At 43.7% G+C, this 13002-nt stretch overlaps 1 protein-coding gene across 2 annotated transcripts; it reads right to left on the bottom strand.

Moving 5' to 3' along the window:
• Positions 1–315: 315 nt before the first annotated feature.
• Positions 316–12235, bottom strand: taf1b (TATA box binding protein (Tbp)-associated factor, RNA polymerase I, B). 2 transcript variants are annotated; one of them, XM_084952651.1, is made up of 15 exons: positions 12086–12233; positions 10866–10964; positions 10521–10605; positions 10353–10450; positions 10197–10289; positions 7468–7561; positions 7194–7353; positions 7011–7110; positions 6787–6934; positions 6505–6679; positions 6390–6427; positions 6078–6165; positions 5624–5694; positions 5255–5477; positions 316–747 (listed from the first exon to the last, which is right to left on the bottom strand). In XM_084952651.1, exons 1-15 carry the CDS (start codon positions 12101–12103, stop codon positions 408–410), a joined length of 1830 nt encoding a protein of 609 aa, XP_084808777.1. In that variant the 5' UTR covers positions 12104–12233; the 3' UTR covers positions 316–407. The 2 variants fall into 2 exon arrangements, with proteins under 2 accessions (XP_084808777.1, XP_084808778.1); XM_084952652.1 differs by having other exon boundaries at positions 641–2252; positions 12086–12235.
• Positions 12236–13002: the final 767 nt, after the last annotated feature.

A 13002-nucleotide genomic window follows, 5' to 3' on the forward strand; every position in this document is an offset into this window, starting at 1 on the left:
ATTCAGGACAGCACGTTTAACAACTTTAAATCTACACAATTTAAAAGCTCTTCCAGCTCCATCCACACACACACGCAGAACTACACCCTCATCACATGCACACATCCATTAGTCTTCCAGATACTGCGTGCTCCCCGCCTGCAGATACCATTCCCAACCCGATGCTGCGACTCTCCATCAGATCCTGTTGTTCAAACTACAAATCTTTTCCTCTTTTAGAGAGATCTCTCTCTCCTTTTTAGGAAACGTTCTGACCAAATTTTCTTCCTATTGACAGAAAAATCAGTTTTAATGCAATTAATCAAAGACAAGAGCAGCCCTTTTACGTTTATTAAAAATGTCTTTGGTTTAAACAAAAACACGGAGGCAGCAGAAACAGCCAAATGTCTCACAGATGCTGCAAGTTCTCAGCTCTTCCTACTTCTCTGCCGCTTCCTGTGTGAAGCCCGGGTCCCGACTGAAGCCTCAGCCGTCCTGGGTGATGTCCGGGTCCTCCTTGGTGACGTCCGGGTGTTGAGTGAAGCCTGGGCCTCGGGTGAAGCCCCGGCGGTCTCAGCCGAAGCCCCGGCATTGGCCTTGCTCTTCCCTCTGTACAGTCTGGTGTCAAAGATCCTCCTCTCCACACTCAGGACCTCCTCATAGAGGCAAAACGGCTTCACGTCGAACATGAAGGCGAAAAGCTGCAGCAGCCAGATGAAGGAGCGTGGCAGCGTTGCCTCCACCTCCTTGTAATGACTGTTGTAGCACCTGCAGGAGGAGGAGGCAAGATTTAAGTGTCAATGCATCGTCATGGGAACGTTTGAACAGGTGAGGGAAAATTTGGCATTATGATGTGGGATCAGTTTGTTGTCGGGCCTAGTCACAAGTTTGAGGTCTTCCAGGAGATCTCATTCAGCAAATCAGTTTAAAAACCACTAATGAGCATCGAAGGAATCGAAGGAGCTTGGAAAGAAAAGCATCTGGACTTCTTTAAGTTTCTTGAAGACGTTTCGTTCTCATCTGAGAAGCATCTTCAGTTCTAAGAGCAATTGTTGATTCCCCAAGAGAAAGGATGCCCCAAATGTCTACATTTTGGACAGAGAATGTCTTCTCTGGTTTGAAAGAGGAGTGGAAAAAAGCCATCTATGTCTACTGTGAACAACCATCTTTAAACAGAGGGCGGGGCTTATGACACCAACTGTCTGCCATCTATAATCCAGTTTTGAGATCCTTCCCAGACACTGACATCCGGGGCCATTTGACTTCAGTAAGAACTGAAGAAGCTTCCCAAGAAATTTAAAGAAGTCCAGACGCTTTTCTAAGCTCCTTAGACTATGATGACCTGGATGACCGAAACCCTTCACAGACATGATGAGGTAAGAAGCGTCATTGTGTAAGCGATCAAACCCAGCGTCCAGTCTGTGAGGCAACATCAGTCCAACCTTCATGACATACAGAACACCAATACATCTCCATATATCACCGCTTTGTCATCACCCTGAGGGGGAAACTTCAACCAGCCAGTGAACGTCATAGAGCTCACAACTCCTAACCATCACATTACTCCACCACGCTGGCAGGTAACTTCCTCCTCCACCCAATTTTTTTCTTCCTGACACGTCACACTAAGATTCTTTGTTCATGCATCGCTATTTTCAGTCCTCTGTCATCAGCTCAGTTTAAAATGACTAAAGCCTTAAACGACCAAATAGACTCAGCAGAACTTCTGTCCTCTGAGAACAACTTGTCAAAAGGTCTCAAGCCAAGATGTGTACTACCCTTACTGGCCATTCTCCAGGGTTTAAAACCATAAATCTCAATTTTTTACTGAATTATTTCATAAAGCTGACTGCTGATGACCAGCGATCTACAAGCGCTGATGTTTATGTCGTGCAATCTTCTATTTTTGCTCTATACAAGCAGCAGTACACTCTTAAGTGTGAAATCTTCACTTTCCTCTTTGGAAGTTTCTCTCTTTGAGGCAAGTTTCTGGAGAAAATATTCCTCTTTGGTCATTTTGAGATTAATTCAATTCAATTCAATTTTATTTATATAGCTCCAAATCACAACAAAAGTCGCCTCAAGGCGCTTCATAGATACAGAGAAAAACCCAACAATCATATGACCCCCTATGAGCAAGCACTTTGGCGACAGTGGGAAGGAAAAACTCCCTTTTAACAGGAAGAAACCTCCGGCAGAACCAGGCTCAGGGAGGGGCGGCCATCTTCTGCGACCGGTTGGGGTGAGAGAAGGAAGACAGGATAAAAGACATGCTGTGGAAGAGAGACAGAGGTTAATAACAGATATGATTCAATGCAGAGAGGTCTATTAACACATAGTGAGTGAGAAAGGTGACTGGAAAGGAAAAACTCAATGCATCATTGGAATCCCCCGGCAGCCTACGTCTATTGCAGCATAACTAAGGGAGGATTCAGGGTCACCTGGTCCAGCCCTAACTATATGCTTTAGCAAAAAGGAAAGTTTTAAGCCTAATCTTAAAAGTAGAGATAGTTTCTGTCTCCCGAATCCAAACTGGAAGCTGGTTCCACAGAAGAGGGGCCTGAAAACTGAAGGCTCTCCCTCCCATTCTACTTTTAAATACTCTAGGAACAACAAGTAGGCCTGCAGAGCGAGAGCGAAGTGCTCTAATAGGGTGATATGGTACTACAAGGTCATTAAGATAAGATGGGGCCTGATTATTTAAGACCTTGTATGTGAGGAGCAGGATTTTGAATTCAATTCTGGATTTAACAGGAAGCCAATGAAGGGAAGCCAAAACAGGAGAAATATGCTCTCTCCTTCTAGTCCCTGTCAGTACTCTTGCTGCAGCATTTTGGATTAGCTGAAGGCTTTTCAGTGAGTTTTTTGGACATCCTGATAATAATGAATTACAGTAGTCCAGCCTGGAAGTAATAAATGCATGAACTAGTTTTTCAGCGTCACTCTGAGACAGGATATTTCTAATTTTAGAGATGTTGCGCAAATGGAAGAAAGCAGTCTTACATATTTGTTTAATATGTGCGTTGAAGGACATGTCCTGGTCAAAAATGACTCCAAGGTTCCTCACAGCGTTACTGGAGGCCAAGGTAATGCCATCCAGAGTATGAATCTGGTTAGATACCATATTTCTAAGATTTTCAGGGCCGAGTACAATAACCTCAGTTTTATCTGAATTAAGAAGCAGAAAGTTAGCGGCCATCCAGGTCTTTATGTCTTTAAGACATTCCTGCAGTTTAACTAATTGGTGTGTGTTATCTGGCTTCATGGACAGATAGAGCTGGGTGTCATCTGCATAGCAGTGAAAATGTATGCTATGTCTTCTAATGATGCTGCCTAAGGGAAGCATGTATAATGTAAACAGAATTGGTCCTAGCACTGAACCCTGTGGAACTCCATAATTAACCTCAGTGTGTGAAGAGGACTCTCCATTTACATGTACAAATTGGAGTCTATTAGATAGATATGATACAAACCACTGCAGTGCAGTACCTGTAATACCTACAGCATGTTCTAATCGCTCTAATAGGATATTATGGTCAACAGTATCGAATGCTGCACTGAGGTCTAGCAGGAGAAGCACAGAGATGAGTCCACTGTCAGAGGCCATAAGAAGATCATTTGTAACCTTCACTAAAGCTGTTTCTGTGCTGTGATGAGCTCTGAAACCTGACTGAAACTCTTCAAATAAACCATTCCTCTGCAGATGATCTGTTAGCTGTTTGACAACTACTCTTTCAAGGATTTTTGATATGAAAGGAAGGTTGGAGATTGGCCTATAATTAGCTAAGACTGCTGAGTCTAGAGATGGCTTTTTGAGTAAAGGTTTAACCACAGCCAGCTTGAAGGCCTGTGGTACATAGCCGACCATTAGAGATAGGTTGATCATATTTAAGATTGAAGAATTAATCAATGGCAGGACTTCTTTGAGCAGTTTTGTAGGAATGGGGTCTAAAAGACACGTTGATGGTTTGGAGGAAGTAATTATTGAAGTTAACTCAGAAAGATCAATTGGAGAAAAAGTCTAACTTAACATCAATGGTACTAAGAGTAGCTGTAGATAATATTACATCTGTGGGATGATTACTGGTAATTTTTTCTCTAATGATAAAAATTTTATTTGTGAAGAAGTTCATGAAGTCATTACTAGTTAACGTTAAAGGGATGGTTGGCTCAACAGAGCTCTGACTCTTTGTCAGCCTGGCTACAGTGCTGAAGAGAAACCTGGGGTTGTTCTTATTTTCTTCAATCAGTGATGAATAGTAAGATGTTCTGGCTTTGCGGAGGGCTTTCTTATAAAGCAGCAAACTATTTCTCCAGGCTAAATGATGATCCTCTAAATTTGTGACACGCCATTTCCTCTCCAGATTACGAGTCATCTGCTTTAGGGTACGTGTTTGAGAATTATACCACGGAGTCAGGTACTTCTGATTAGAGACCTTAGTTTTCACTGGAGCTACAGTATCCAGAGTCGTACGTAGTGAGGAGGTGAAATTATTAACAAGATAATCGACCTCTGTTGGGGTAGCGTTCAGATAGCTGCTCTGCTCTGTGTTGGTACAGGGCATTGAAGATGATAACAGTGGGTGGATTATATTCTTAAACTTAGTTACAGCGCTTTCAGAAAGACATCTACTTTGATAAAATCTACTCTCCACCGCTGTGTAATCAATTATTGTAAATGTAAATGTTATCAGGAAATGATCAGACAGGAGAGGGTTTTCAGGAAACACTGTTAAATGTTCAGTTTCTATGCCATATGTTAAAACAAGATCTAGAGTGTGATTAAAGTGGTGGGTGGGTTCTTTTACATTTTGAGAGAAGCCAATTGAGTCTAATAACAGACTAAATGCCATGTTGAGGCTGTCATTTTTAGCATCTACATGGATGTTAAAATCACCCACAATAATTATTTTATTTGAGCTCAGAACTAAATCAGATATAAAGTCTGAGAAATCAGACAGAAACTCTGTGTAAGGCCCAGGTGGACGATAGATGATAACAAGTAAGACTGGTTTCTGAGTTTCACAGCTGGGGTGGACAATGTTAAGCATCAGGCTTTCAAATGAATTAAAAGTCTGTCTATTAAACCCACAAATGCTGACACTCTGAATTCCCTGATATTTCTGATCATTTTAATGTGTACCTTTAATTTTAAAAAACACCTTTGAGAGTTTGAGTGAACTCAAAGTGTGCTGGGTTTAATTTCCTTAACTGTGATCAACCCGTTTGTGTATTTTGATATTTCAACCTGAGACTGAAGCTGTGAGTGACTCACAAGCAGCGTCTGAGCGCCGGGTGCCAGTACATGTCGTTCAGCGGAGTCAGGAAGTCGTATCTACGGGTCACGACCTCGTCCAGCTTCATGTGGTGCAGACTGGGACCGTCTGATTCCTCCTCGTCCCCCCAGCAGAATATGAAGCTCGATGGTCCTACGTCCTGGAGCCCCGATGGACAGGAAGTCAGCTTCTCGAAACACAGCTGGACCTGCTCTGCAATTCCTGCACAAACAACAGAAGGAGCGTGTCGCATCTCAGGATGTTTTTTCATGTGCTTCAGATTAATTTTGCAGAGAGAAATTAATATACAGGAAAGGACAGGACTTCACCTCTCTTTCACAATAAGATCAGCCAATTTAATTTCTTACTTTTTTTTTTAATCATTGAACACTTTTCTTTCTTGTTTGGGTAAATTTGTTTCTTTGACTTCCACTGCTTCCTGCCGAGAAAAAAAAAAAAAGCATATCAGGAACTCTTCATCAAAAACAAAGCACAGGTTTAAAAAAAAAAAATTAAAAAATAAATAAATCAAATCATGATCGTTTTTTTTTTTTGTTTTTTTTTTTTAAGGGAACACAAGCAGCTATTAAGCAGCTTCAAATGTCTCCACATCTGCAGGTGTCCGAGTCAGACACCAGAGTCAAACTCACATTATTCACATAAAAACACGAAAAAAAAAGAGCCCATTATTCCTTAATGTAACACATAGATTGCAAACTTCCTGTGTGCAGATACGCCAATGACGTCACGCTTTAAAATCAGGACTAAAACCTGATTTCTGCACACAGATCAACCTCAGGGGAAATACCGTCGATGTCCTACCTGGAGACATTCTGGTCTCTCCTCTCTTGAGCTCGAATCAGAGCGGCCTGCATCACTTTGTACCACCTCCTCAGGTTAAACACCTTACCTGTGGATACACACAGAGACAGAGTCGCACACAAGCCACGTCTAGAAGGGGTCACGCTCAAAGGTCAAAAGGGCAGAAAAGTTCCAAGATCAGACATAGTTCGTCATCTGTATACAGTCATTCACAAACACGTGCAGTCAGCCATTGATTTTCAAACTGATCATCTTATCGAATAGCTCCTTACATCTGTGCCATGTTATTTTTTTAATAAATAAAAATCTGACCTGAGTCCTTCTGTCGTCCAAGATCATTGGACAGATGCCTGAAAGATAGAACCAATCACAGTCAGCACACCTAGAGCCCTGCCGGAGGTCGTCTGACGGCGTGAAAGATACGTACCACTCGGTCATGTCGTCCAGGCAAAAGAACAGCTTCAGAGTGACGATGATGAGGGCAGCGGCTTGCACGTCATACCGTGGCAGGGTGGGGTGATTGTGGGGGTCAAATGTGTGGAGCGTTTGATCCATCATACCGGTGTGCTCCAACAGCCTGCAGACCCAGGGGTGGAGCTCATCTGACAGGAAACAGGCGTGTACAGGTACACTCTGTCAGTGTTTGTATGTAAAGAAGGTCGCCTCCAGCAGAGACCATTATCGGTCAGAACACTGAAGTAGTTGTTACCGGGCAGGTTGACATCGGACAGGTATCTGAGGCTGAGCAGCGCCGGGTGCAGCAGGGTCTGCCGACTGATTGGAGGAAAAGCAGGAAGCTGCAGGAACTGAATGAGAGTCTCGGCCTCCTTATGAACGGCGTGATGAGACGGGACCGTCTGCAGAAACCAGGTGAGAGCCAAGTCACGCATCATTACCGGGGCCAGGTAATAAACAAGATGGCGGCTTTCTCACCTCGACTACAAAGATGAGGGAGTCCTTCCCCGTGACTTTCATCTCCTCGGGAAGCTGCTCATAGGCGTTCAAGTATGGGATGTGACCCTCATTCACAAGCCTGCAAAACATCACGTTCATCCAGTTGAAACACACTGGTTAAAACCCCTCAGCCACGCAAGTGCAGGTGGGTGCAAGTGTTACCTGAGCAGGTCGCTGAGCGTCAGCGCCTCACGGCTCCACACCAGAGCCAGGTAGATCAGAGACAGTGTCTTCTTCATGCTCAGCAGACTCTGGCTCCGCTTCTTCCTGGCCGACAGGTAGGTGAGGGTGTCCGAGGAGCCGGACCAAAAACCAGAATTCTCTGAGGTTAAACGAGCAGTCAACTAACGCAGGAAACCTCATCTGGTCATATGACCTGACACTGAAACTTTTACAGGAGCTTCCTGTCAGACTGAGGACGCTTCCAGCACCGTACCTGTGTTTGAGCCCGCCGTGCTTGCTGGGTTCGACTCGCCATCTGTGCAGCTGATCCCCTCGCTAGCGCTCTCCAAGTCAGAGCCCACAGCTCTCTGAGGATTTAGATTTAATTATTAAATCTCAAAAAATGAAATAAATCAAATGAAATCAATAAACAAAAAAATAAATAAAACTTAGTAGATGAAGTAAAACATAGAAAATCAAATAAAATGATTAAATATACAAAAAGAATACAAATTAAAAGAAATTGTGAAATAAATAAGAAAATAAAGACAAAACTAATCAAAATTAAGGATTAAAAATACACAAATCAAATAACATCAAATAAAAATACAAAAAAGAAATTAAAATGGATTAAAAATAAAAACAAAGGTGAAACTGCCAGGAAAAAATTTTTATATATATATATATATATATATATATATACACACACACACACACATACATATACACACACACATACATACATATACACACACACATACATACATATACACACACACATACATATATATACACATATATATATATATATATATACACACACACATACATACACACGCGCTCGGGTCTTCTACCAGAGGCCTGGGAGCTTCAGGGACCTGTGCAGTATTTTAGCTATTCCTAGGACTGCGCTCTTCTGGACAGAGATCTCCGCTGTTGTTCCCAGGATCTGCTGGAGCCACTCGCCTAGCTTGGGAGTCACCTCACCTAGTGCTCCGATTACCACTGGGACCACCGTCACCTTCACCCTCCACATCTTCTCAAGCTCTTCTCTGAGCCCTTGGTATTTCTCCAGCTTCTCGTGTTCCTTCTTCTTGATGTTGCTGTCATTCGGAACCGCTACATCAATCACTACGGCCGTCTTCTCATGTTTGTCTACCACCACTATGTCCGGTTGGTTAGCCACCACCATTTTGTCCGTCTGTATCTGGAAGTCCCACAGGATCTTAGCTCGGTCATTCTCCATAACCCTTGGGGGCGTCTTCCATTTTGACCCCGGGACTTCCAGGTTATACTCGGCACAGATGTTTCTGTACACTATGCCGGCCACTTGGTTATGGCGTTCCATGTATGCCTTGCCTGCTAGCATCTTGCACCCTGCTGTTATGTGCTGGATTGTCTCTGGAGCATCTTTACACAGCCTGCACCTGGGGTCTTGCCTGGTGTGATAGACCCCAGCCTCAATGGATCTTGTGCTCAGTGCTTGTTCCTGTGCTGCCATGATTAGTGCTTCCGTGCTGCCTTTCAGTCCAGCTTTGTCCAGCCACTAGTAGGATTTCTGGATATCAGCCACCTTCTCTATCTGCCGGTGGTACATACCGTGCAGGGGCCTGTCCTTCCATGATGGTTCCTTGCCTTCCTCCACTTTCTTGGGTTTCTGCTGCCTGAGGTATTCACTGAGCACTCGGTCAGTTGGGGCCATCTTTGTGATGTATTCTTGGATGTTCGTTGTCTCATCCTGGACTGTGGTGCTGACACTCACCAGTCCCCAGCCCCCTTCCTTCTGCTTAGCGTACAGCCTCAGGGTGCTGGACTTGGGGTGAAACCCTCCATGTATGGTAAGGAGCTTTCTTGTCTTGATGTCAGTGGCTTCTATCTCCTCCTTTGGCCAGCCTATTACCCCAGCAGGGTACCTGATCATGGTTCCCATTCGCCTGCGGGATCCCCAGGTACTTGTAACTGTCCTCTATGTCTGCAATGTTGCCTTCTGGTAGCTCGATCCCCTCAGTTCTGACTACCTTCCCTCTCTTTGTTATCATCCGACTACACTTCTCCAGTCCGAACGACATTCCGATGTCATTGCTGTATATCCTGGTAGTGTGGATCAGTGAATCGATGTCTTGTTCACTCTTGGCATACAGCTTGATGTCATCCATGTACAGGAGGTGGCTGACAACTGCTCCATTCCGTAGTCTGTATCCGTAGCCAGTCTTGTCAATGATCTCACTGGGGGGGTTAAGGCCTATGCAGAACAGTAGTGGGGACAGAGCATCTCCTTGGTAGATCCCGCACTTGATGGTGACTTGTGCTATGGGCTTGAGGTTGGCCTCCAGTGTTGTCCGCCACATCCCCATTGAGTTCCTGATGAAGGCTCTCAGGGTCCTGTTGATCTTATATAGTTCTAGGCATTCCAGGATCCAGGTGTGGGGCATTGAGTCATAGGTACACAGGTGCACAGGTTGGTCAGTCTGGTCCTGCAGTCTCGGCTGACTGCTTGGTCTGCCAGTAGCTGGTGTTTTGCACCTCTGGTATTCTTGCCCATCCCTTTCTGTGCCCCGCTCATGTATTGACCCATGTGCCTGTTCATCTTAGCCGCTATGATGCCTGACAGGAGCTTCCACGTGGTGCTGAGGCAGGTTATTGGTGGGTAAGTTGGAGGGGACCGGTCCCTTCTGGGGGGTCCTTGAGGATCAGGACTGTCCGGCCTTCGGTTAGCCATTCCGGGTGTCTCTCGTCAACTAGCAGCTGGTTCATTTGTGCTGCCAGACGCTCGTGGAGTGCAGGCAGCTTCTTCAGCCAGTACGCGTGAACCATGTCAGGGCCTGGTGCTGTCCAACTCTTCATACTGGAGACCCTTTCTTGGAGATATATATATATATATATATATATATATATATATATATATATATATATATATATATATATATATATATATATATATATATATATATATATATAAAAAATGCTGACGAGCAGTTTCCAGGCACCACCATAAAAACTCACCACTCTGAACTTGCAGCTCCTCACGGGGTCGTGGGTGTAGGCCTGGCGACTTTTCTGCAGGTAACACCTCCACAGAGGACACAGCACATCATCCTGAAACAGTAACACCAGTTAGGCCTCAGATTGATTGCTTTGTGGTTAACAGAGGAGGCGGACCTTAAATTGAGGATGGACTCCGAGCGTGAGCAGAGCATCGGCCTGGTTCTTCAGGATGAACTGGAAACCCTCGCAGACCATCCACACGTGACCACGCTCTAAGACAAACAGACACGTTAAACAGGATATGACATCATCGATTTATGCTGCTGCTGATCGGACACTGACCGGCCTGCTTCTTGCGGGGTCCTCTGATGGTCGACACCCTGCTGGACAACTTTAAGAAGGACAGGTCCACCACCTCCCGGGTCCTCTGAGGACACAGTCACATGTTAGGCAACAGAATAAGGAGGTCCTCTACACGTGGGCTTAACCACCAACACCATATTGTTAAAAGAAGCATCTTAAAGCATGTTTATGGAGTTCTGAATTCCCTATATCCCCATAACAAATTCATACTCATCCACCTGTGTAGTAAAAAGAGTGTCTCTGAAAGGGCACTGAAGAGACCCTGACACCTCAACCTCCAGTTACAGACCACTGTACAGGTCATAATGACGAAGATGTTTTTACCTCGATCACGTTGTGGCAGGACCTGCAGTAGAAGCGACCCTCGTCCGAAATGCCCCAGTCCACCGCTGAACACTGGGCACAGGGCACCGTGTACTCGGCCTGCACGCGCGCACACATACACAGACACACGGTAATGTTCAGGTGTTTCTGTAAATATTCTAATGAATAAATTAATCTTTCAGTCTTAAAAAAAAAAAAAAAAAAAACGTACTTCATGTATTTATTAACTTTATATTCGTGCATTCAGCTCTTAATGAACAGCAGAGGAGAAATCAGAGCTAATGTTCACGTTCAAATGCCTTTAAAAACAAATTTATGTATAACAGCTGGTGAAACTGTACAGCAGCGCCCACGGGAAAGAAGGTCAACAATTAAACCTCCAGATCCTAAACACTTCACCCACAAAAGTCTAGACCAGCGGTCCCCAACCTTTTTTGCGCCACGGACCGGTTTATGCCCGACAATATTTTCACGGACCGGCCTTTAAGGTGTCGCGGATAAATACAACAAAATAAAACTAGTACCGGTACCGAAAAAAAGAAAATTTATTCATAACACACGTGAAAAGACCAAGGAAAACCGAGTAAACGATAAAAACGATAACAAAATAACGCTGAAAACTGATAAAAACCCTGAAAACTATACATTTCACACCTGAGCCTCAACTCTCGCGGCCCGGTACCAAACGACTCACGGACCGGTACCGGTCCGAGGCCCGGGGGTTGGGGACCGCTGGTCTAGACGTCATTAACAACGATTGCTAAGATAATCCGTCTATGTTTATCGGGAATATTTCTTTGCGTTTTCATTTGTTAACTTTAAGGCTTCTTTGAGACTTTCTGAGTATTTCGACACATAATGTAGTTAAAATCAAATTTTAAATCAAAACTCATTAAGCGTTCACAGTTCACAGGTACTGATAGATAGAGGAGTTTATTTTGAACATTACGGATAAACTGTCGCTGATGATACTACGCTAACGGATTTTAATTGAAGAGAACAGTTATTAAATGTGTGCCGATTAATTACTCAACGGCTGCGGAGTCACACAAACCTGTTAAATGTCTGAAGTTAAAGTTGTAGACTGAATGTCGTGCCAATCATCTTAAAACACTAATATTTTTAATTGAGTTTGGTAGGACCGAACTAGCTGACAACTGCGTTCACCGTAGGTTGCGCAAAATGAAACGACCGGTTTATGAGAGCACCGGGGGACTCACCGTGTGTTCGTCATCCATCCTGAGTGGAAAACTGCAGCTTTAACACGAAACTTCGGATTTTGTCGGCACTTTGTTACAACCGCACGTGCCTCTGGTTGGAGACGCTGGGACTCTTCTTCTTCGCGCATGATTTCTGTGAGACTGAACGCCTCTCTGCTGCAACCACAGGCCAGATTACATACTTCAACTACTTCTACTCAGCTGTAAAATAAAATAAAATAAATACGCTTTATTTAAATATTGTTGTAAGTAAAAGTAAAAATAATACATGTGCTATACTGTGTTAAATGTGTTTAAAATAACAAATGATAAATGTGTCTTTTATACTTTTTTTTTTTTTACATCTCCTCGTATAAATATACTAAGTATTAATTTTCTGGATGTTTCTAAATCACTTTAGTGAGAGTTTTTCTTCCTCCAGATGATGATGATGATGATGATGAGTTCCTGATGTGCTCTGTGTTTCTAAGCGGATTTGATGAGGTCAGAGGTTATAAATAGATGCCAGATGTCTCTCTGATTCTCTTATATAAGGTGACCCCCCCCCCCCCCCCCCCACACACACACACACACACACATACACATATACGTACAGACAGAATGATCGTTTGATTGCTTTTTTATTATTGATCTAGCTGAGGCTGATCAGCTGTTATCAATCACTGTCACGGGAATGGTTTCGCGAGCTTTTTGTTGGACTCGCGTGCAAAGCTTACAACAAAACAAACACAAACGCCTGATAGATATTCAAAATAAAACGTGCGGGTAAACGCTTTTCTTTGTGAAACATTTCTAAAACAACTGAAGGTTTGATTATTGCTTTGCTATTAAAAGAATAGCAAAGAGGGCTATACAACACAGACATCCCACTAAACAAAATTAAGAACAGTTGATTATTTATTAATTAGAAACACATT

The sequence above is a fragment of the Perissodus microlepis genome, chromosome 15, assembly GCF_051167445.1.
Source record: "Perissodus microlepis isolate ML-2025 ecotype Zambia chromosome 15, ASM5116744v1, whole genome shotgun sequence".
In the NCBI taxonomy this organism is placed as follows: domain Eukaryota; kingdom Metazoa; phylum Chordata; class Actinopteri; order Cichliformes; family Cichlidae; genus Perissodus; species Perissodus microlepis.